The 26,162-nt window shown below is 42.5% G+C and overlaps 1 protein-coding gene across 10 annotated transcripts in view; it reads left to right on the top strand.

Moving 5' to 3' along the window:
- Nucleotides 1–26,162, top strand: part of kmt2ca (lysine (K)-specific methyltransferase 2Ca) — a 342,802-nt gene that overhangs the window by 152,969 nt on the left and 163,671 nt on the right. For 9 of the 10 annotated variants that reach the window (XM_055664129.1, XM_055664136.1, XM_055664092.1 and 6 more), the window contains exons 9-14: nucleotides 879–1,041; nucleotides 3,205–3,376; nucleotides 5,669–5,783; nucleotides 9,408–9,580; nucleotides 9,694–9,750; nucleotides 15,438–15,595. In XM_055664129.1, coding sequence (XP_055520104.1) covers nucleotides 879–1,041; nucleotides 3,205–3,376; nucleotides 5,669–5,783; nucleotides 9,408–9,580; nucleotides 9,694–9,750; nucleotides 15,438–15,595 — 838 coding nt within the window. The remainder of the gene's footprint in view (nucleotides 1–878; nucleotides 1,042–3,204; nucleotides 3,377–5,668; nucleotides 5,784–9,407; nucleotides 9,581–9,693; nucleotides 9,751–15,437; nucleotides 15,596–26,162) is intronic. The other variant, XM_055664102.1, reaches the window with a different exon arrangement.

Here is a 26,162-nt window from a genome sequence, read left to right as displayed (position 1 = left end):
ATACAAGGGCGGCACAGTGGTGCAGTCAGACCCGGGTCCAATCCTAACTAAGGGTGCTGTCTGTATGGAGTTTATACATTCTCCCTGTGGCTTTGTGGGTTTTCTGCGGATGCTCCAATTTTCTCCCACACTCCACAAAGACGTACAGGTTTGTAGATTAATTGGCCAGTAAAAATTGTAAATTATTCCTAGTGTGTCGTGTACGGGGTGATCGGAGGTCAGCTCAGACTCAGTGGGCCAAAGGAACTATTTCCACATTGTATCTCTAAAGTCTATAGACCATGGTCCCTTACAGACATTGTCTAATGAGATGATTGGAAAACTTTTCCTTTTACCCAATTTCTTGCCGTATGTTGTTTGAGCAGATTCCCACCCATAAATGGTGAGGAATTGCCTGATTCCAATCTTTGTGGAGACTAATTCAGAATGCAATCAGCAAAACAGCAATGAACAGTTGACCACAATGCAGGACTTGGGTGCTTAAGTGGAAGTCATGAAATTACAGGCAGTTACATCAGGGAGTAGTACAGAGTTGCAGAGAAATAATCCCTTCAATATACTCCTTTAATATCTAGCTACCTGAGTAATACAATTATGGAATCGCCATTTCATATTAAATTAAATGGTTAAAGCATTTTTTTTGTTGCCAGCTGTTATCTTGACTCTAAATTGTTGGAGTTTGAAAAAGATGACCTAGCTGATTGGTTTTGTTCACTTTTATTCTGCTGACAGTTTGGGAACAGTCTGAAAACCAAATGGAGGTGTCTGTAGTGCAAATGCACAATTCTTTAGATGATCACGGGTAACCAATATTTATTGCAGGGTATTAAATTTGCATTTAATTTTCTTATTTTAACATACATATCTTTCTTTTTCAGCATTGTGCATACTGTAAACACCTTGGAGCCACCATCAAATGCTCAGAAGTGAATTGTAATCAGCTATACCACTATCCATGTGCAGCTGGAGCCGGTACTTTTCAGGATATTAGAACTCTTACGCTCCTCTGTCCAGAACACATTGATCAGGCTCCTGAAAGATGTGAGTGCAACTGCATTCCAAGTCCTTTTCTGATGTGATGTTTTCCAAACAGTGAACATACATTAATTGAATTAATTTAACTAATGGCATTTTAATAAAGACAACAATTATTATATATTAACGTAATTAAAATGAACTGCTCACTTTGGCAAGGTTGATATAATTGCTGCCTTTAGCGAATTATGTTTCAAATATATAAACAATGGGAAAGTCAAGAATGCATTTGGAAAGTGGGCCATTATTCCATTCCCTAAAGCTTTTGGCTTCAGACAGTTGTCCAAAGGCTGCAATTTAGCCATAACAGACTGTACAAAATGTGTTTACATTGCCACATGGAATGACAAATGTGGGGTCGTTTGGCATATCAGACCCTGGTGCCTTCATGTGTTAATTTATTGATTACTTTTTCACCTTCTCAAAATGCTAGTTATCTTCCTGGAGGTATTCGGAGTAATGGACTTATTTATGCTCAAATTTATTTGAGCTTTTGGGAACTAAGTTGAATGATTCAGTCCAAATAGTGGAGGTACTTATAATTGTTTTCTCAAGGTTAAGGGCCTGTCCCACTTGGGCTACCTAATCCGCGAGTCCTGGCGAGGTTGCCCTTGACTCATACTCGCAGCATGGTCGACACGAGGTCGTAGGAGGTCTTCGTAACTCTCCTTCATGCTCAAGAGTGGTCTCCGCGTACTCGAGGCCTCAGCTAGGTCGCAGTGTTTTTTTCAATATGTTAAAAAATGCCCGCGAGTAAAAAAAGGTTGCCATGGAAAAAAAATCAATACTTTTTTTACTCGTAGGTTTAGCCGTAGTATGTCGGCATGTTAGTCAGAAGTAATCAAGGGTAGTCGAAGGTAGTCGTAGATAGTCTTCATCATAGTTGAAGGGAGGTCGAAGGAGGTCGTTTTCACTCTCCACTATTCAGTGTCCAATTTTCCCAAAGTTAGTCGTAGCTAGTCGAAGCTGGTCTTCAACATAGTTGAAGGAGGTCTTCTACATAGTCGAAGGAGGTCTTCAGCATGTCATTTTTTCAAACTCTTCTAAACTCGCCAATTAGGTCGCCCAAGTGGGACAGCCCCTTTAACGTCCTAAAATAAATTTCTACAAGTGGTGGCAGACATCAGAGCTTCAGCGGTGTAGACAACATTATTTTGGATTGGTATTGGTTTATTATTGTCACACTATACTGAGATCCAGATAAAAACTTTGTTTGCATGCTATGCAAACAAATATACAGTACACAAGTACAGTCAAGTCATATACGTACCACAGGTAATATAAAGAAAATATACCAGAGTGTAGTGTTACAGCATCATAGTTACAGAGAAAGGGCAGATTAAAAAAAAGGTACAAGGTCTGCAATGACGTAAGTTGGTAGATCAGGAGTACGTCTTAGCTTATGGAAGGACCATTCAGTAGTCTGATAACAATGGGAGTGGTGCACCCAGCTCCCTGGATCAAGATTGCGAATTTGTGTCCCACTTAAGTGTTTAATGAGAAGGGTCAACCTGAAACTCCAGAGCTGTACCATTTGGGGAAAATGGGTCTGCTGGGAATAAGGAAAGAAGGTACGGGCAGGGGAGGGAATTGCAACATTAACTTTTACAGATCGTCCGTAATCTTATTGTATGACAGTGTGAAATGTAGGCACGTGGTCTATTTCTGCTCTGATTTATTATTCATATAGCAGCATCTTAGAAGAGAAATTTCAAAATATAACCCAAATTCAACATGCCAACTCCTCAGAAAGGTTGGTGTATCAGGAAGTAGGGATGGAAATCCAAGTGATATTCCATTCTTGTTAACATTTCCAAATTAGGAAGTTTATTGAAACATCTCATGTATGTCTCACTATTCACCACTATACAAATGCAACCAAGAGATTTTTTTTCTCCAGGTCATTTTACGCTGGCCCATTATGGGTGGAACTAATCCTTAAAACGGTAAAAATCAGTCAACTGAAGATGAAAGAGCCAGCTTGCCTTTCTAACGGAGAAATTTGTCAGGTGTTGAGTTCTGACTTAGTTGCTTCAATTAAAGACCATTCAAATAATATCGGGAAACTCTTTTTCAATACGGGTTTGACCATAACCAGTGATTGTCAAGTTATTACACTCATTATGTCTTTAAATGGCACTTGAGTAACTGTTGCTAATTTTTTTTCAGCCAAGGAAGAATCAAATTGTGCTGTATGTGATAGCCCTGGGGAACTTTTAGATCAGCTTTTCTGCACTAGCTGTGGTCAACATTACCATGGAGCTTGTCTAGACATAGCTGTGACACCTTTGAAACGGGCTGGGTGGCAGTGTCCAGAGTGCAAAATCTGCCAGACCTGCAGGTAAATTCCATGTTAGAAGCTTCGCTTTTAATGCGGAGCAAGATTTTAAAAAATAAAATGGTAATACTACTTTAGTGCAACATGAATCGCATCATAAATTATGTAATTATGGTAATTGAAATGTGGAACAAGGGAGTCATTCCCGTTTCAGATTAGATGTTAGAAATTGGTATTTTTGTTTGATATCTGCATTTAGAGTTTCTTTTCCATTTTGTGACATATAAAACAAGTGGGGACAGACCATTCGATCCCTCCAGCTTGCTCTGCCTTTCAGTGAGACCATGGCAAATCCGGTCTTGGTCCCAAATCCATTTTCCCATATCCTTTATTCCCGTGTAATTTAAATATCTGCCATCACTGTGTGACTATATTCAATTACTTCATTTCCATGGGTCTCTACAGTAAGTAATTCCAAAGATAAGGGGCCCTGTTATGTGAAGAAATTACTCATTGTCTCTGAAGCAGACAGCCCCTTTTCTGAGACCAGGTTCCTGTTTCTTGATGCCTCCATGAGAAAAACATTCTTTCAGGATCCACCCTGCAAATCCACCTAGTGCATTTCAATAAAATCACCTTTTTCATAAGATTCATAAGAACTTTATTTATCCCAGGGAGGGAAATTGATCTGCCAAGTCATGAAAACACAGAATACACAAAACATGAAATTAAAGAGCTTTAACCATTAAATATGAAATGGCGTTTTCATAAATTCCAGAATATATGAAACATGAAATTAAAGTGACGAGTGAAAAGGCTTGGAGGATATGCAAAGATTGGAGGGGGGGGGGGGGAGGAGTCAGTCTCGGTCTACCCCACAACAGAAAGGTGAGGAGTTGTAAAGATTGATAGCCACAGGGAAGAAAGAAGGATCTCCTGTGGCATCTGTCCTGCATTTTGGTGGAACCAGTCTGTTGTTGAAGATACTCGAATGATGACCAGTGTGTCATGGAGGGGATGAGCTGTATTGTCCAGGATGCTCCCCTCCTAGACCACCTCCCATGAATCCAACTTCTCCCCCCCCCCCACCCCAAGGACGGAGCCATCCTACCTGATGAGTTTGTTGATCCTATTTGAGTCCACAGCCTGAACCCAGCACACGGCAGCGAAGAAGATGGCACTGGCTACCACCGATTGGTAGAACATCTGCACTGCAGACTCAGGGAGCATGTGCTCAACCGTCTCAGCCTTCCTTCATACATCAATTCCTTCATCCCAGAAATTAACCGAGTGACCCGCCCGTGCAGTTTTTTATCTTAAATATGGACACCAAAACTGTTGACAGTACCTCAAATGTGATCTCTGTGCTGTGTGAAGTTGTAACAAAATGCCCTTCCATTAATACTCCATACTCCGGCAATAGTTCTTATGCAACTTGAAGACATTTTCCGATGTTGAATCTGAGTCAGTAGTGGTGCGTGAAGTAAATTTTCAGAATCAATAAATGATCTGCTTGAGGAATTCAAGCAGTCAGGCAGCATCTGTGGAAAGGAATGGTCGACAGTTTGGGTTGAGTCCGTGCATCAGTACTGCCAACTTTGAAGTTTTCCTCCAACAGAATTTTCCACACACAGAAAATTGACACAAAATGCTGGAGTAACTCAGCAGGACAGGCAGCATCTCTGGAGAGAAGGAATAGGTGACATTTTGGGTCGAGACCCTTCTTCAGACTGGTTAGGGATAAGGGAAACGAGAGACATCGATGATGATGTAGAGAGATAAAGACCAATGAATGAAAGATATGCAAAAAAAGTAACGGTGATAAAGGAAACAGGCATTGTTAGCTGTTTGGTGGTTGAAAATGAGAAGCTAGTGCGACTTAGTCAAAGTCAAAGTAGCCTTTATTGTCATTCAGACCTTGCAGTCTGAACGAAATTTTATTGCCTTGCAGTCCTACATATAGTAAAAATGACAAAAACACACAATAAACACAAATTAACATCCACCACAGTGAGTTAGGTGGGGGAGGGATAGAAAAAGAGGGAATTCCGATGCTACCTGAAGTTAGATAAATCAATATTCATACCACTGGGCTGCAAGCTGCCCAAGCAAAATATGTGATGCTGTTCCACATATAGATGCTGCTTTACCCAATGACTTCCTCCAGCAGATTGTTGTACCATCTTCCAGAATCTAAATGTTTAGAGACACAAGAGACTGCGGAATATTTGATTTGGGCTGCATCACCTGTATGGTTTTAAAGACCAGACTTTGCTGCAACCCTTAGAGGTCAAACGGTTCTGGTTTTACAAAAAGCAAAACTTTTTTAAATTTTATCATTTTGCATTCTTTCAGACATCCAGGTGATGACAGTAAAATGTTGGTTTGTGACATATGTGACAAAGGCTATCATACGTTTTGTCTTCAACCTGCAATGGAGTCAATACCAACAAATGGCTGGAGGTGTAAAGTGAGTGATAATTTAAACCTGTTATATTTATCTACCATTCGGTTTGCTAACGTTGCACCAAACATAAGCAAATCTGATTAACACATGTTTCAGAATATTATGGTAATTTGTATATTACTGTATAAAGAATCTCGCGGCAGACTGCAAGAGACCAAGGAAGGTTAATTTTATAAAACCATTTTTCAAAATTGAATTAAATCCCCTCCACCCTGTCCTTTGCCATGTGTACATCTTCTCAACTCCCCCCCCCCCCCCCCTCCAAAAAATATTTCCATTATTGGCTGCCTTCAATAGCAGCCTCCTGCATCTGATTTTAAAGTCTAGGCTGTACTTGCCGATAACTTGCTAATTATTTTGATAAGGAAGGCGACCATCTGGATTCTAACTTCAGCTGTTTAAGATCAGCTAGGATTTTCATCTGGTACCATTGGATGTTAGTATTTCATGACTGACCTTTGTTGCTCCTTTGCATCTTTATTCGTGTTTTATACCAGGTTCTGAGGTTGATCATCCCTGAAATGGTTCTTATTAGTGATAGTATGGCTTTATGAGGGGGAGGTTCTATCTTAAAAAAAATGTATTTAGAGGAAGTGACAAAGTTGATTGAGGGTAGGGCAGTGGATGTTATCTTTGTGGATTTCAGTAAACCATTTGATAAGGTCCTTGAAGGTAGGCTGATATGAAGATTGAGACATGGGATCCATGTGAACATGATAGTTTGGATTCAAAATTGGTTTGTCCAGAGTAGACCATGTAGTGGTGGGAAGTTATTATTTTGATTGAAGGGCTGTGATCAATGATTATCCACAGGGGTCAGTGCTGGGACCTCACTTGTCTGCAATTTATGCAAGTGATTTGTATAAGACAAAAAACGTACAAGGTCTCATGAGTAAATTTGCAGACAACACGGGGATAGCTGCTTTTTCAGATGGTGAGGAGGTTGGCCAAGGAGGCAGCAGGATATCGATATTAACAGAGAAATGCAGCATATGGAGCGTAATCCAGACAAATGTGAAGTGTTGCACATTTGGAGGTCCATTGTAACAGGAAGGTATACAATTAAAAGCAGATTCCTGCGGCGCATTATTGTACAGAATGATTGTGAGAAGGTGGTGGTGGGTGCAAGTCTATTGTTCTTGGAAGTATGATACAAGTAGATAGGGTGGTAAAGAAGGTGTGTTGAATAATTGTCTTTATCAGTTGGGGTATTAAGTATAAAAGTTGGAAGTCATGTTGCAGCTGATTTATCCAAATTTTTTTTAAGACCAGTTTTAACTTTGATGCATGTTCAGAATTGTCTAATTGAAAAACCATTGGGAGCTGGGAAAAGATGAGAGGAAAGAGTTTCATGAATTGTTGAAAGTCCTTTCCACCATTTAAAAAACAAAGAGTGCTGACTTACGATTAAGACCAGACTAGGCCTGCTATTATTGATGTTCAGGCATGAAAAAAGGAGGCCAATTAAGATTGAAATGGAAGAAGAGTATGTGAGGTTGTATGTGGGTTATCAGAAACTTTATAGAAAACAGTTTACGCAAGTAAACCGAGGGACGCAAGGATACATTTTCCATTGTTCTACTTGCATTATCACAAAGATTGTTTTAAACTCAGCCTCTTATTCACTCTAGGTTTTTAAAATCTAAGCTTAAGTTTAGCTGCTTTTGATCTGTTTCATTATTTATTTATCCTTGATGATACCAGCAAATGGTTTTTGACTCCTTTTTCCCAAGAGGCTCTTGTTTTGTATTGTTGCCAAGATAATAAATTTGTCCAACAATGTTCTAGATTCCTTGAAGGCAAATACAGGTGGTGTGGAATTTATTATATTTAGTGGTCATCAATGCTGACTTAGTGCTGGGTATTATGGCTCAAAGTCACTTCTATACCATTGTAATTAGATTAGTTTATAAACATACTGATGTGACACGTTATTAACCTCTTTGAAATTAAGCACCGAGCAATACAGCTTTCAAAACACAGGATTCGTACCCTTGCTGTAAATGTTTGTATTCATGATCAGAAAAGAAAAAGGGAATTTTGTTTGATTTGTGGCATAACTTAAATTGTATCCTGCATTTGATGTTGGATGTTGAAATCTTCAGACGTGCTAACATTATGTGCTGTAGGTATACCTTTAATCTGAACTGGCCTTCCTTTCATGTCTCCTGCTCGTGTCTCTGTCAGTGTTATTTTTTCCTCCAATTTTCAGGTACAGTGCTTCAGTAATAGTTTTTGGCATATGCTGTATACACAGGAGCACCTGTCAATCACTGCAGCATCACACCAGCGAACCTTGTCCCCAGAAGCAATGTGAGTTTGTGCCTGCAGTTCCCCATATAGTCCTCTGAAATGTGCCCCCTGTCAGCAGTAGGTCTGAAGCATGCTGTACGAGTAAAACATTATTGAATTATTAACTTGACTTTGGGTTAAAGTCTGCATCACAAAATTGGTTATCATTTGGTAAATAGATGCTAAGCGTCAATCCGACCCATGGCTGAAATGAAAAAAAAAAATTCTTTAAGTGTAGTGTTTTTAGGGAGGGAGATTGGGAAGGTGATACTATTGTGAGATGGATGGTAAGGAACCATAAACGGTACCCTGACACTGAGCATTTGATGCAGGGATTGTGTTTCAAAGAAAAACCTGTCACGTTTTAGCACTGACTATGTGAATAAAAATATTGGCCTTGCCATCCTACGCAAAAAATGAAATTGCATGAAACTTCATTATTTGTCAAATCTTCAAACTTCTTCAAAGTTAGTACCGGTTTACTGAACGTCACAGGCATCATTCACTGTGTTAAGTGCATGCCTTTACTATTAATGGACTGCACTTAGCACAGCAAATGATGCCCATAACATTTGGTAGACTGTTGCCATCTTGCGAGGAGTTGGAATGATTCAAGACTAAATCTCCGAAGGTATCTGTAAGGTGAGATGATGGACTGAAGTGTGTTTCTTCATTGCATGTTCTCTTTACTTCCGCCATTGTTCCGATTTTATACAACCACTGGATTTTCAATCCGCCGTAGGTTCTAAAGTTGCATTTTAGCTGCTGGATGAACATGTTCCAACTATTTCACTCACTGTTTCAATAGTAGTCCATTACTAAGGCTTGACTTGCCTATTTTTACACTCCTCGGATTTCCTTTCACAAGTACCACCTCTCGTGTAACCTGGGAACTAATCCCGGCATCTTGTTCACACGACAGCAAAATTACCACAAGGAGTTGTGGATGAAAATGGTGTAAGATAACATGCTGCTATACCCCTGATTTCTGCACATGTGAGAATTCATCAGAAATGTTTCTTATAATAACATTGTTCGCAGATGAAATCGGATGTTTCTGAGGCTGCTAACTCATCGTACACAGTAGCAAAAATTGATTGTGATAATACAACTGATTAGGCAGCATCTATAAAGAACAAAAATGTCTTTATTCTTTGCAGATGTTGACTGCGTTGTGTACTTATTTGCTAATTTTTGTTTCAGATTTTCAGTTTCATCATTTGTAAATCACCTTGTTCAGTTGGGTCATTAATTGGTTTGCTTTGTTTGGTTATTTATATTTATTTGTTGTATTTCACTAACGCAAAAGGTTTAATGCCCTACATTTTACTTCAGAATTGCAGGGTATGTGTTGAATGTGGCACACGGAACAGCACTCATTGGCACTACAACTGTTCACTTTGTGCTAGTTGTTATCAGCAACAAGACCACAGCTTCTGTCCACTCTGTGGCAAAATTTGCCATCAAGACTCCCAAAAGGACGCACTGCATTGTCAGATGTGCAAAAGGTAAGAAGATGATCCACAGCTTTCTAAAAATGGCCCATAGTATAGCAACTTGAAATTTTACCGGCGAGCAAAAAATTCAAAATCGACATGTTTTGTGTTTCAAATTATTCTAGGATAGCACAACAATTCTCTACTGCCTTGCAGGGGAAGATGCTACAGTATGTCTCGAGGTAGGGTGCATGGGGAGCCTCTTAATCTTGGCAGAATGCTACATTTGATTATTTTACAGCAGGTCAGGTTTTCTAAACTCGATGAGCAAGTCAGATTCTAGTCCACGTCTTGTATTACAGGGAAGAATGAAATATCATTTTTGTTTTATTTAGGAAGGTAGAATTTAAATATAGTTCTTGGTTGACATCACATTTTTCCATATCTCTGGCATACTCTAATGTAGCAAAATGACCTATAGTTTCAAACCTAAATTGCATAGTCAAATGGTCTTTATTGTGCTATCCGAAAACCTCACACCTCAAAGAGCTGAGGGCCTCGCTCTTTTTCATTACCTGTCTGTGCAGAGTACACCGTGTCAACTGCTAACATAAGATTTTGTCCCAAACCAATTTCTCCAGCATCTACACCGGAAGACATAGAGCAGAATTAGGCCATTTGGCCCATTGAGTCAGCTCTGTCGTTCAATCATGGCTGATTTATTACACATTGCTGAAAGAATCACAGATGAGGTTGGCAGGATATGTCTGAAGAAGCAGCTACTTTACGGAGAGTTGCCTGAAGGCAAATGATCACATATTAAACAGAAAGAGTTTTAAAGACGCTTAACACATCTCAAAAGTGTTGTATCAGTGATACACACCACTGAGAACAACAAGAATTGGATTTGCTTGTTTGATATACTTGCATAAAAGTGGTGATGGTTCATATGAGGAAGCTAGAATGGAGGGAAAAGGGAATCTCAGAAATCAAGAACCTCTGTCACCTGTGTGCAAGGAACCTTTGATGCCAGATTGGCCCTATTAGCCATCTCACACATCGCCACATTATAAACTAGATGTCATAGTCATGGGTGAACAAGCCAGATTAACCTATAGATAACTTTCCACCACCTTATATTATGTGCACTTTGGTAATAGGACAGGAGCAGTTTTACTGGTGGGTTAAAAAAAGTTACATTTCTAACTTGCAGGGTCAATGTTCATTGTATTATTTTTCAAGGGGGAAATCAGGAAAGCAAAGGGTAGAGAGCTCTGGTAGATTAGTAAAGGAAAATCCTGAAAGAGACTATGTATATGAAGATTAAAAGGGTAGGAGAGAGTAGATCTCATGAATGATCAGTGCAGTAATTCATGTGTGGGGCCATGGAAAAAGGGCAGGCTCTTAAATGAATACTACTTGCCTGTAATTATCCTGGAGAAGGACCTATGACCATGTAAGTTCAGGGGAGGAGGCTGCAATACACTGGAGCATATCCACATTGTAAAGGAGGTGATAAACATGGATACATTCCCAGGGCATGACCAAGTGTATCCAAAGATGTTATGGGAAGCGAGGGAGGCAGGGAATGCTGCATCTTCTTTAGCCACCAATGAGATTCTGAAAGACTGGAAGACAGCTAATGTTGTGTCTATTTAGGAAGGACAGCAGGGATAAGTCAAGGAAGTACGGGCTGGTGAATTGTACTTCAATGGTGGGAGAATTTATTGGAATTCTGAAAGAGAGGATTTATTTGCATTTGGAAACGCATAGACTGATTATGGATAGTTAGCAATGCACATTTGATGGTTATAGAGTATAGGAAAGGTGCATAAAAGATTCATGAGGATGTAACTATGACTGGAGGGCTTGATTAATAAGGAGAGGCAGATGTTTCCCCCACAAGATAAAGGAGTCTGAAACTAAAGGGCATGGGTTTAAGATGATAGGGGAAAGATTTTAAAAGCATCTCAGGGAAGGGAAATACAGGGTAGGAGTGCATCAACTATTTCATATAGAAGGTGCCACTTGTATGGAATGATCTGCCAGAGAAGAGCTGTAGAGATGGGGAAAAATTACAACATTTGAAAGACATTTATACAGGTACATAGATAGGAAAAAATTTAAAGGATAAGGTCCCAATGCAAGCAAATGGAATTAGCTGAAGTAGATACCTTAGTCAGCTTTGTTGAAGTGGGCCGAAGGGCCTATTTCCATGCTCTGTAACTGACTCTTCTCCTTCCTGTACAGCATCCTTTTTTTGGCAATTATCATTTCTGGATTGTAAATGCCTTAGTTTAACATTAACTATTACATGGGAATAGCTGCTGTCTGGATCCATAAAGCCTGATGTCATGGTTTTATTGGTTTGTTGAACCATGATTAATGTCTCTTTGCTCTTTCGAAACTCCTGTAATGAAGCCCTGCTAAAACGATTAACATTGAACTAACAGAACAAAGTCATCTTGATTGGTGATTAGTCATTAATTCTACACAAGAATATAGTGCTCCTGGGGTTTCTTGGGAGTAGTGATGCCATGAATGTTAGGAGAATCTTTCTGTCATTATAGCTGAGCATTGTCGCAGCATAATTCACTGACGTGTCAAACAATTAAGTTTGGGTTTTATTCCATATGGAAAGAGGTTTAATTATTTCATTTAACAACAAGTATTTCACCTCGTCATTTACCAGCTTTCAATAGAGAAATGGGTGCATTCAATGATGAGCAAGTGAAGAGCTATCAAGCCAGAAATCGATCAAGAAGGATAAGTAATCAGATTACATACCTTCTGTGCCATCTGTCACATTTCCTGAAGGAATTAGTCATGGAGCATGGAAACAGGCCCTTCAGCCCAACTCGTCCATGCTGACTGCAAAGCCATGCCATCTGCAAGTCCCATTTGCCCGTTCCTGTCCCATATCGCTCTTAATCTTTCCCATCCATGAACCTAAGCAAATGTTTTCTGAATGTTGTTATTGTATCTCCCTCAACTACTTCATCTGGCAACTAGTTCCATATGCTCACAACCTATTACATGAGAAAGGTGCTCCACTGGCTCCTATTATATTCTCTTCTCACCTTAATCCCATGCCCTCTAGTTTTTGATTCCGCTATCCTGGGAAATGGACTGTGTATTCGCCTATTCCCTTCCCCTCATGATTTTATACATCTCTATTAGATCACTCCTCAACCTCTAGTACGCCAAGGTATTAAGTCCTGGCCTGCACAACCTTTCCTATGGCTCAGGCCTCAATATCCTTGTACGTCATCTCTGCACTCTTTACAGGGAGCTATTTACCAGGACGCCATGAGCCGTCTGCTACACAGCACTCCCCAGAACCCTTTAAGGGCCTGTCCCACTTGGGCGTCATTTACGCAATATAATTTACACGTCATGACGCACGTGATGCGCGCATTACGTGCGCATGGTGCGTGGTGATGTAGGCAGTGACGCGCGGTCGAGTGCTGCGCCCCAGGATTTTGGGATTCACAAAATCTTCGCTCGCCACCTGCGTGTCGCACAAATGACGCCCAAGTGGGACAGGCCCTTTACTCTACAATTCACTGTGCCCAACAATTCACTGTGAAGATCCCACCCTGGTTTGACTTCCAATATGAAACACCTCACATTTATTTGAATTAAACTCTTTTTGCCATTTCTTGGTCCATTTGCTCAGAATGGGTGACGTTTCGGGTCGGGACCCATCTTCATCTCAACCCGAAACGTCGCCCATTCCTTCTCACCAGAGATGCTGCCTGTCCCACTGAGTTACTCCAGCTCTTCGTATCTATCTTTAGAGGTTCGTGTGAACCTCCTCTGATCTCATTTACTGCATACGGTGTTCCTGATATGACCTCCTGTACATCGGCAAGACCAAGTGTAGACTCCGACCATTTCGTCGAACACTTAGAGTCAGTCCGCCCATGCCTACTGGATCTCTCGGTTGCCAACCATTTTAACTCCTCTTCCTATTACCATACCGATCTTTCTGTCCTGACTGCCCCCATTACCAGAATGAGACCACATGCAAAATTGGAGTATCAACACCTCCTATTCCATTTGGGTATCTTACAATTCAATGATATGAACATTGAATTCTCCAGTTTTATGTAACTACAAACCTGTCTCTTTGCACCCCCCCACCCCTTCTTCCCTGTGTCCACCTTGGGCTTGCACCTATTTTTCCTCTCCCTCCCCCGTCACTTCCACCTACATTCTTTCCTTTAGCTTCATAATTTGTAACTCATCAATCCTTTTTTTTAGCATCTTCTTTCATTTGACCACTGGCCATTGTCCATCCGCCTATCAACCCGAAAAACCTCCCCTCACTCGTATCCACCTCTTACTTGTCAGGTAGACACAAAATGCTGGAGTAACACAGTAGGACAGGCAGCATCTGTGGAGAGAAGGAATGAGTGACGTTTCGGGTCGAGACCCTTCTGCAGTCTGAAGAATACATTTGACTACGATTTAAACCAGCATCTGCAGTTCTTTCCTACACATTTTGTCTTACTTGCCAGGCTTTGTCTTGCCCTTCAGCTCGCCCAGCTTTCTTATTCATTCAGACCCTCCATCACCTGTGGCTCCACACACAAATGACCAATTTGGTTTTTGAGGGCTCCTATTCTCTCTCAGTTACTCTTTCCCCCTTAATATACATTAAATCTCTTTGGATTCTCCTTAATCCTATCTGACGGTGTTATCTCATGCCCCATTCTTGTCCTCCTGATTTCCTCCTTGAGTGTGCTCCATTGTCTCCTACTTTCCTCCAGGGATACACTTAATCTCAACTGCCTAGATCTGCCCCCGTTTTCCAGACCAGCACCTCATTATTTGTTGTCAAAGCATTGCAAGGAAAACAAGCTGTTTTATCAAAAGGGAAAGAAAACTCTCAAAAAAGAGTCATACCTTATTGATCACGTATTGGCATTGATCATTTATGGGTCTCTGATCATTTATGGGTCTCTGATGGTGATATGGCCTTGGAGACTGATTATGATTGTACAGTGGATAGTGTGGAAGATCCACTTAGGAAGTGCAAAAGCCAAATTAGCCATTGAAAGTAATGTTTCATTGAATTCCTCCTAGCATTTTTACATGCCTAAAATTTAACATAGCAAGTGCTATTTTCAGGTTATAATCTATATTGCCAGGATTCTGCCAGTATTACAGTTACCTAAGGTAAGCTAACATATTTCTGTGTAACTCCTGATTCTATTTGAAGTTTTCTGTTAACCATTCGATTGAAGTATAGCAGGTATCACTATTTTAATATCTTTTGCTCTAAACTCGGTTAACATTGTTCATTTGCAACAGACTGCCAAGCAGTATAACTTAGCCTTTAGGAACAGAGTTGCTTAAAATTTGGAAAGCTAACTTCATTGATGTGAATGTGCCAGCTTGTTTTTCCTTGCAATATTTTGAATGTTCCATCACTTGACTTTACCTTTTATTTTATTGAAGTTTCATCCCTAGTCGCCTCTGGCCCCACTCCTTTCCTCAGAGTGGTGTGACCATATGCTGATACAGTCATGTGATGTCTTCCAATGACCTTTTAAAGGAAATCATTCTTATGTTTAGTTCGACAGCAAAATGAAATCATTCTTATGTTTAGTTCGACTAGAAAACATGAGAGCTGAAATTTTTCCGATGTTTATCCGACACCTGCATGGATGTGCCCAGGAAAATTGCTGGGAAGCGAGAAGGAACTCTGGCTGAATTTCCTCCGTGTAAATCAAAAGCCTTGAGAGTGTAGTGATAATGCTGTTATTATGCACCATCCGAGATCTAATTCCGCAGAGCAGTCCGGAGGCTGAGTCTACAACCATTATGATCTGTGCAACGTAGATTCATTGGTGTACCCGCCTTTTCTACCCTGACTGAATGGCAATTGAAAGAATGTGACTATTTCTGTTCTGGTCTTTAGGTGGATTCACATAGAATGTGACAAATCTTTGGAAAATAATGAGGCCAATTTGGTAAAAGGATGCTACATCTGTATAGCGTGCAAAGAAACTGGTTCAGAAGAAAATGTTCAGTCCTGTGAGAACAAGGTTGATGATTGCATTGCAGAACCTGAAGCAGGTAAGGATATAAAAAATAATTTAAAATATATTAAAAACATGTTACATAAGGCTCACTGGAGCAAGAGGTAATTCATTGATTTTTGATGTGACCGTTTACCATGCGTGTTTATTTAATAGATTTTCTGCAACTATGGTGCTTGTATCGAAGTTGCAAAAATGTTCAACGACATTGAATTATAAAAGGATATACAAGGAATTGCAGATGCTGGTTTATACAAAAAAATACACAAAGTGCTGGAGGTACTCAGCGGGTCAGGTAGCATCACTGGAGAACATGGATAGGTGACATTTTGGGTCTGAAGAATGGTCCTAACCAGAAACTTCGCCGGCCCATGTTCTCCAGAGATGCTGCCTGACCCACTGAGTTATTCCAGTGCTTTGTATCTCTTTTTAAAATTTAAATGGTGTCCTTTTATTTTGTGATTATATTCAAACTCTATCTGGAGTCTAATTCCATTCTTCAATCCTTGCAACACTCTTCCCCACCCAACCCCATTCTGTGATGGGGAAAAGAGTAAATGTGGCCAAAGGATAAAAATAGCAGATGCAAAAAGATCATCAAAGATCAATTTTTAAGTGAGTCATTGCACATGCTAGCTACAATCAATGTTGTCAAATAGAAGTGTAACAACTAATGGCAGCCTGCACTTGGTAAGATTAGTGAGTGTGGATGAAATTAATTTAGATGGAAATTAAAGGAAAATGAAAAACGGAGACTTCGCAGGTTTGCTTCAAGAGACTTCATTGCATGATATCAAGGAGAGATAGCAGCAGTTAACTACTCACCACTTCTCTGACTTCACCGCAGAATTAGCCGACAGTTATACTGTGCAGTAAACAACTTTTGTTTTTTTTGTTGGATACAACTATACAAAAATATAATATCTACTACATGGGTACCAATTATTTCATTAGTCATAACATACTTTTTTGTTTATGTCAATCTTTTTCAACAACAGATAGTTAATATTAGTCAAACACAATACAAGAGCGTCTTGGCATTATTCTATCTCACCTTTAACGGGGACCGTGTCACCATGCCCTCTCCGAGCCAATCATAAGCACCTATTTACTGCATCATATCTACGCTACTAGCGGTAGGGGGCGTGGGTGGTCTACTGTAACACACTGCTGAGAGAAACAAGCTTCCTTATCTCCATCTACTGTTTCATGTTTACATTTACCATCTACCCTTGAACACATCCCTAGACAAGAGGTAATACGTCAAATCTTATTTTGCCGATTCCCATGAACCTCTTCTACGCCTGGTCAACGAGAGATGCCAATTGTCACATCCAAACACCCTTTCGTTACCTTGTTCAATTCAAATCAAAATTAAATAAGAAAGGATATTAATATTTTCTTCCACAGTGAGTCATTTTAAAGGAAGCACGAAAAGCACACGTGAATTGCTCTGAACATTAGAAAGCTCCAACACTGACATATCATGACTAAATCACAAAATACTGATCAGCTCCCCTAAGTAGACTAATTGTTCATGGCATTTCTCTGTGTTTACTAAATAATCTCCACAGCAAATGTGAGCCATTCCAGGCAAGCAATCTTTTGCTGTATACTATTGCAAATTATATTTCTATCTAAAGAATGGAATTTCCAAAAATACTCCCAATGAATTGTTTTTTTAAGCAGTCCTTGTGGTAATGTGCTGAGGTGACTAAACTAATTGAATTGTTGCCTCATGGCTTCTGGGATTCATTCCTGACTTATTTATATTTATTCATAAAGTTGCAGCAATGGAAACGGGCCTGACAGTTACCCTGTTCACACTGACCATTAATCACCCATTCACACTAGTTCTCCCACTTTCTCATCCATTCCCTACACATTAGGGGCAATTTACAGAGGCCAACTAACCTACAGACCAGCACGCTTTTGGGATGAGGGGGAAACCGGAGCACCTGGAGGAAACCTACCAGGTCACTGGAGAATGTGCAAACTTGACACATCCAGCACCAGATGTAAAGACTGAACCCAGTTCCCTGGCACTGTGAGGTAGCAGCTCTATCAGCTGCACCACTGTGCTGCACCTAATTTTAGTGCTCTCTGTGGAGCTTACTTATTCACCTGCCACTTTATGATTCTGTCGAATTGTTCTGTTTTCCTTCCACATTCCAAAGCTTTGTGCAGGTTAGCAGGTTAATCAGCCACTGGATGTTGCCCCTTATGTATAGGCGAGTGGTGAAATCTATCGACTGTGTGGAGAAAAAATAGGATAAATATGTGAATAGTGTAAGTGCTTGTTTCATGACCAGTTCAAACCCCAGTCACAGGATCGTCACTGTGTGCGACCTAAATGTTGTGTATTGCCAGTGGGCTGCTTGTTCTGTTCAAGTTCTCTTAGATTTTTTTTTAAGTGTTGGCAAGGGCTCTTTGCCAGTTGAATGAGCCACTTAGTCGATTACAAGACTTACTTGTTCTTATAGTGAATACTTTGTTGCCAGGGCTGATGCAGTTAAGATTGTTGGCGTCCTTTTGAATCAAGTGTTGCTGAGAAAAGTAGAGCACATTCATAACAATCTGCTTCTGGAGTTTTGTTTTGGGTCCATAGCCACTCTGAAACAAGTAAAAAGCTGTCTTACAACTAATAGAGTAATTACAGAGATAATGGGTTATCAATTGTTGGATCATTTTGTTGCGAAAGTGGTGGAAGATGTGTATGTTTAATAAATATTTTAAACCAACTATTTTTTGCATTTTAAATAGATTTAAATTCAGTGTTAGATGATTTTCTTTTCTATTAGTAAAATGGCAAATTCAGTGTTAAATCAGCAATTAATTTTAGAGTTCACTAGACCAAGTGGGACCCGTTGGGTCCCTGTCACACAGAGGCATGGTCCCCCAACGCAACCCGTTTCCCCAATGCAATATTCGACCACTCACCCATAGCTCCTATGGCAGGCCTGGACTCCAATGCAACCCGTGCCACAACACAATATTTCACCACTCACCTGTTCCCCCAACGCAACCCGTTCCCCCAACGCAATATTCCAGCACTCACCCATAGCCCCCAACTGCGCATGGGCGGCTCATTTCCCCTTATTCACCCTCCCTCATTAAAGTTTTTAAAAAATCCAGTTGCACATGCACTTGCTACCAGGACTCAGTGTCCTGGGATTTGCAACATTTGGCGGGCAGGGCTTTCTCGCTCCTTCCCCTCCCATTCCCAGCTCTCCCACAGCCTACTGTCTCCGCCTCTTCCTTTCTTTCTCCTGACCCGAAACGTCGCCTATTCCTTCGCTCTATAGATGATGCCTCACCTGCTGATTTTCTCCAGCTTTGTCTACCAACGGGATCCCACCACTGGCCATATCTTCCCATCTCCTCCCCAGTCGGCTTTCCGCAGAGGCCACTCCTTCAGTAACTCCTTGGTCATTTCGTCCCTTCCCACCCAAACCACCCCCTCTCCTGGCACTTTCCCTTGCAAACCGCAGGAAATGCTACACTTGTCGCTTTACCTCCCCCCTTGACTCCATTCAAGGACCCAAGCCGCCTTTCCAGGTGTGGCAAAGGTTCACGTGCACCTCCTCCAACCTCATCTATTGCATCCGCTGCTCTAGGTGTCAGCTGCTCTACATCGGTGAGACCAAGCATAGGCTTGTCGATCGCTTTGCCCAATACCTCCGCTCGGTTCGCAATAACCAACCTGATCTCCTGGTGGCTCAGCACTTCAACTCCCCCTCCCATTCCGAATCCGACTTTCATCCTCCATGGCCAGAGTGAGGCCCACCGTAAATTGGAGGAGCAGCACCTCATATTTCGCTTGGGCAGTTTACACCCCAGCGGTATGAAAATTGACCTCCAATTTCGGGTAGTCCCTGCTTTCTCCTCCGCTTCCCAGCTCTCCCTCAGCCCACTGTCTCCGCCTCTTCCTTTCTTCTTCCCATCCCCTGCACCCTCACATCAGTTTGAAGAAGGGTCTCGACCCAAAACGTTGCCTATTTCCTTCGCTCCATAGATGCTGCCTCACCCGCTGAGTTTCTCCAGCGTTTTTGTCTCCCCATTCACACAAGTTCTGTTATCCCACTTTCCTCACCCACTCCCTACACGTTAGGGGCAATTTTACAGAGACAAGTTAACCTACAAAGCCAATGCATCTTTGGGATGTGGGAGGAAACCTACATGCTTGCAGGGAGAATGTGCAAATTCAACACAGACAGTGCCTGAGGACAGGATCGAACACAGATCCCTGGTGTGTGCGGCAGCAAGTCCACCAGCTGTGCCACTAGATTTTATTTTCTAACACACAAAAAATTATACGTTAATAACTTTGGTTACTAAAAAAAAAGAAACCAAACATTTTCAGTTTTAAATCTCTAAGTGATGCTATGTCCCCCTTTACAGCTACTGTATGTTTTAATTCAGTTCAAGACTATGGGACAGTACATTGGCCATAAAATTGCTGCCTAAAATTGACAGAGACCTGGAATTGATCCTGAATATGGGTGCTGTCTGTATGGAGTTTGCGCCTTTTCCTTTTGATCGCATGGGTTTTCTCCGGGTGCTCTTGTTTCCTTCCACATTCCAAAGGTGTGCAGGAACCTTTTTCAGACGCAACCCAAAACATAATATTTTCCTTTTGTCCAGAGATTCTGTCTGACCTGTTGAGTTACTCCAGCTTTTTGTGTCTATCTTCAGTTTATACCAGCATCTGCAGTTTTTTCCTACACACAAGATACTATACGATAGAACTTTATTAATCCCAGGAGGGAAATTATTTGTGTGTGTGTGTGTGTGTATAGTTATATATTCATATATAAATATACACTGTTTCGTTTTCTCGTTTATAACATTGTTTACAGAGTACTATGTTTACATATTCTGTTGTGCTGCTGCAAGTAAGGATTTCATTGGGACATGAGAGAATAAAACACTCTTGACTCTTGACTTACGTCGCTAATGTGTGGGATAGAACTAGTTTACGGGTGTTCAGAGGTCGGCGTGGACTCGGTGGGCCGCAGGGCTTGTTTCCACGCTGTATGTTTAAATTAAACTAAAACACAAAAATCAGAGGAAATCTAAAGAAGGGTCTCTACCTGAAACGTCACCCAATTTCTTCCCAGAGATGCTGGCTGCTCCATGGAGTTCCGCCGCACAATTAAAGCATGGAATATTCTTCACCCTACTATAGGTACCCAACCAGAAGCAATTACATTTAAGGTAGCTGTTTTTTCCCACTTTTTTGTTTAAGTTCAAGTCAAGAGTGAAGAGAGTTTTATTGTCATGTGTCCCAGATAGGACAATAAAATTCTTGCTTGCTGCAGCACAACAGAATATGTAAATATAATACAGAACAGGAGATAAAAGTTCACTGTGTCTATATACCATAGACCATAAATATATATATACACACAATAAATAAACAGATAAAATGCAATAGGCTGTTATTTTCAGAGCTTGGTGGTGGTGTTTAAATTCTGTTTAAATTCCATTTAGAATATTTTTGGTGGACCAGGAAACCAGGCAGCAAGAGTTACTCCAGGGAGTTACTCCAACTCCAGCGAGTGATTCTGCATTGGTTTTCAGCGGTCGCGGCTTGTGGACAGCAATGGCAGCCAGATCTCCCGCCATGCAAAGGGAGGGAGAAAGTGGCCGACGCTGACCAGTTTGCAGTGCGCATGTGCAGGGCGGCACATGCACACAACCACGGTCAATGATGTGCTGGCCAAAGATCTTCGCTATACGATCTTTGGTGCTGGCCGTGGTTGTGCGCATGTGTAAGGCGGCCGGTCCTTGCCGGCGGACATGGGGCAGGTGGAGACCCGGGACACGGACACGGATAGCGGGCGGAGACGTAGAGTGATAGAGAGAAAGATCGAGAGGAGGCCCGCTCAGAATGAAACGATAGGTCTCCTGGGTGCTTGCGAAGCCGGGCAAAATGGCCCGGCGGGACTGTGGGTTGCCATTGGCAACAGGGCAACCGCTAATTTCGAGCCCTGGTATATATATATGTGTGTATATATATATATATATATGTGTATATACATGTGTATATATATATATATATATATTTATGTATATGTGTATTTATATATATATGTGTGTGTGTGTGTGTGTGTGTATATATACAGTGGCTTGCAAAAGTATTCATACCCCTTGAACTTTTCCACATTTTGTCACGTTACAACCACAAACGTAAATGTATTTTATTGGGATTTTATGTGATAGACCAACACAAAGTGGCGCATAATTGTGAAGCGGAAGGAAAATGATACATGGTTTTCAAATTTTTTTACAAATAAAAAACTGAAACGTGTGGGGTGCAAAAGTATTCAGCCCCCTTTACTCTGATACCCCTGAATAAAATCCAGTGCAACCAATTGCCTTCAGAAGTCACCTAATTAGTAAATAGAGTCCACTTGTGTGTAATCTAATCTCAGTATAAATACAGCTGTTCTGTGAAGGCCTCAGAGGTTTGTTAGAGAACATTAGTGAACAAACAACATCATGAAGCCCAAGGAACACACCAGACAGGTCAGGGATAAAGTTGTGGAGAAGTTTAAAGCAGGGTTAGGTTATAAAAAAATATCCCAAGCTTTGAACATCTCATGGAGCACTGTTCAATCCATCATCTGAAAATGGAAAGAGTATGGCACAACTGCAAACCTACCAAGACATGGCCGTCCACCTAAACTGACAGGCCGGGCAAGGAGAGCATTGATCAGAGAAGCAGCCAAGAGGCCCATGGTAACTCTGGAGGAGCTGCAGAAATCCACAGCTCAGGTGGGAGAATCTGTCCACAGGACAACTATTAGTCGTGCACTCCACAAATCGGGCCTTTATGGAAGAGTGGCAAGAAGAAAGCCATTGTTGAAAAAAAGCCATAAGACGTCCCGTTTGCAGTTTGCCACAAGCCATGTGGGGGACACAGCAAACATGTGGAGGAAGGTGCTCTGGTCAGATGAGACCAAAATTGAAGTTTTTGGCCTAAATGCAAAACGCTATGTGTGGCGGAAAACTAACACTGCACATCACCCTGAACACACCATCCCCACTGTGAAACATGGTGGTAGCAGCATCATGCTGTGGGGATGCTTTTCTTCAGCAGGGACAGGGAAGTTGGTCAGAGTTGATGGGAAGATGGATGGAGCCAAATACAGGGCAATCTTGGAAGAAAACCTGTTAGAGTCTGCAAAAGACTTGAGACTGGGGCGGAGGTTCACCTTCCAGCAGGACAACGGCCCTAAACATACAGCCAGAGCTACAATGGAATATAACAATTACAGCACGGAAACAGGCCATCTCGGCCCTACAAGTCCGTGCCGGAATGGTTTAGATCAAATCATATTCATGTGTTAGAATGGCCCAGTCAAAGTCCAGACCTAAATCCAATTGAGAATCTCTGGCCACTTGAAAATTGCTGTTCACAGACGCTCTCCATCCAATCTGACTGAGCTTGAGTTATTTTGCAAAGACGAATGGGCAAATATTTCGGTCTCTACCGCTGGTAGAGATATACCCCAAAAGACTTGCAGCTCTAATTGCAGTGTAAGGTGGTTCTATAAAGTATTGACTCGGGGGGGCTGAATACTTTCGCACGCCACACTTTTCAGTTTTTTATTTGTAAAAAAATTTGAAAACCATGTATCATTTTCCTTCCACTTCACAATTATGCACCACTTTGTGTTGGTCTATCACATAAAATCCCAATAAAATACATTTACGGTTGTGGTTGTAACGTGACAAAATGTGGAAAAGTTCAAGGGGTATGAAAACTTTTGCAAGCCACTCTATGTGTGTGTGTGTGTATATATATATGTGTGTGTGTATATATATATATATGTGTGTATGTATATATGTGTGTATATATGTGTGTGCATACATGCGTGTGTATTTGTGTGTGTATATTTGCGTGTATATGTGTGTGTGCGCACTGCGCACTATGTGTGTGTGTGTATATATATATATGTGTGTATGTATATATGTGTGTGCATACATGTGTGTGTGTGTATTTGTGTGTGTATATGTGTGTGTATATGTGTGTGTGTGTGTGTGTGTGTATGTATATATGTATGTGTGTGTATATATATATGTTTGTGTCACACGGGGGGGCTGGAGCCCGATCGCAGCGTTGGCGCGTCCCCGGAGCCAATCACCCCCAACGAAATGTTCCACCAATCACCCATAGTAGTACAGGTGCACAACCTTTTATCCGGTGTTCCAGAAACCGAAAAGCTCCGAAAACTGGCCATTTTTCCCAGATGTCGTCTGCGCACCAAAGCTCGCGTTTGGCGCCAAACTTGACCCAAAACGACCCACGGTCAACCCAGGTCTGTACTACTGTAGCGGCTGCCTCCTCCCTGGAGACCGGGAGACGCTTAAACATCTGTAAATCATTGCTTAAATGTTAGTCAGTTAGTTTGGAGGGCTTTTATGTGAAGGGGGGGTGAAGGGGTAAACTTTAATTCTTAGTCCCCTACCTGGTCGGAGAGGCGGAGAGCGGTCAATGCCTTACCGGGTCGCCGTGCAGTAAGCTCCGCAGCGCTGTGGCCGTTGGGGCTGCGGGCGGCGCCAGTTGTAGCTCCGACCCCGGCAACTCTACCCCTGGCTGCGAGGCGCTCCAAATCCAGCGCGGCCCGCGGCCGGACGCCCCAGCTCCGCAAATGTCGGGAGTCGGCAGCGTCGCAGCGCTGGGAAACCAGCGGGGAGCGGGCAATGCCTTACCGGGTCGCCGTGCGGCAAGCTCCGGAGCGCTGTGGCCGCCGACACACAACATCGCGGAGCGTCGCTGGATTTGGAGCCGCGCAGCCAGGGGTAGAGTTGCCGGGGTTGGAGCTCCAACCGGCGCTGCCCGCGGCCGGATGGAGCCCCTAGCTCCGCGGCTCCAAATCCAGCGACGCTCCGCGATGTTGTGTGTCGGCGGCCACAGCGTTCCGGAGCTTGCCGCACGGCGACCCGGTAAGGCATTGCCCGCTCCCCGCTGGTATCCCAGCGCTGCGACGCTGCCGACTCCCGACATTCCCGGAGCTGGGACGTCCGACCGCGGGCGGCGCTGGATTTGGAGCGCCTCGCAGCCAGGGGTAGAGTTGCCGGGGTCGGAGCTCCAACCGGCGCCGCCCGCGGCCGGACGGAGCCCCCAGCTCCGCGAGGTTGGGAGTCGCCGACCAGGTAGGGGACTAAGAATTAAAGTTTCCCCCTTCACCCCGACTCCACCACCACCACATAAAATCCCTCCAAACTAACTGACTAACATTTATGCAATGATTCTCCCGGTCACCCGGGAGGAGGCAGCAGCTCCAGACTTTTCAAGCCGCCCGCGCTACCTACCTAATCTACGCTAAAAATCTTCCATTCTGAAATCCGAAAATGTCCGAAATCCGACAAGTGTCTGGTCCCAAGGCTTTCGGATAAAAGGTTGTGCACCTGTAGTAGTATAGTATTATATCTTTATTGTCATTTTCCTGAGTGCTCACATACCCAGAGAAAACAAAAAAACTTTACTCAACCAGTGTCCATTCAGTGTGCAGAAAAAAATAAATAGAAATAAAAATAGCCCCTAACTGCACAGGCGCGGCTCATTTCCCCTCATCCCCCAACAATCCCTCCCCCTCCTCTTCACCCTCCCTCTTCTCTCTCCTCATCTCCCCTCCCTCCTTCCTCTCCCCTGTGACCCGTTGGGCCCTGTTCCCCCAACGCAATCAATCCTTTCCATGGGGGGGGGGGGGGGGGGGGGGGGCAGGCAGTTGGCGCTTCCTGGAGCCAATGAATGGACGACCTTTGGGTCGGCGCTCCTTTGAGCCAATCAATCCCTCCTGGGGGGGGGGGCAGTGGGCGCTTCCTCCCTGGAGCCAATGAATTGACGACTTTTGAAGTTGCTGATTCCAATGTCTCTCTGTCACCTCTCCCTCCCTCTCCTTTTCCCTTCCCTCTGTCACTCCCTCCCTCACCCCTCCCCTATCTCACTCCCCCACTGAAGACAATGTTTAAATAACATTTTTTCTCCTCCCATCTCCGACTCCATCAACTCTCATAGCTTGTGTATTGGCAGCAGAGATCACTTTGTGATGTCATTTTCAGTTTTCGAAATCTTTACATTTCACAGAATCTTGTGTAAATGAATTGTTCTGGTTTCCTTCCACATTCCAAAGATTTGTGCAGGTTGGCAGGTTAATCAGCTACTGGATGTTACCTCTTATGTATAGGCGAGTGGTAGAATTTTTTGAATGTGTGGAGGAAAAATAGGATAAATACAAGACTGTGGGACCCGTTGGGTCCCAGCATCACACGGGAGTGGTGGTCACCAATGCAATATTCCACCTCTCCACCAATTCCAATACTGTTCGCCAGTGGGGGGGCTGTCTGTTGCGCTAGTATGGGTGTTGCGAGCTGAAGGTACAGGTTTCCAGAGGGCTAGTATATACATTGTGGGCCGAATGGATGCTTGGGCAGGCATCCAACTGTTGCAACGATTTTAAAAGCCAAGCCAAGGCAAACAATTGGGCTGCAGCCACCCGACAACCAAAATTCATTTTGTGAACACAAACTTTTTAAAAAGAGCTGCAGCCACTTTACAGCCGCATCGAGAGGACTCACCGTGGAGTAGACGT

The sequence above is a fragment of the Leucoraja erinacea genome, chromosome 2 (genome assembly GCF_028641065.1).
Source record: "Leucoraja erinacea ecotype New England chromosome 2, Leri_hhj_1, whole genome shotgun sequence".
In the NCBI taxonomy this organism is placed as follows: domain Eukaryota; kingdom Metazoa; phylum Chordata; class Chondrichthyes; order Rajiformes; family Rajidae; genus Leucoraja; species Leucoraja erinaceus.
Note: the sequence above shows the minus strand (reverse complement) of the source record. Positions and strands in the feature narration are given on the sequence as shown.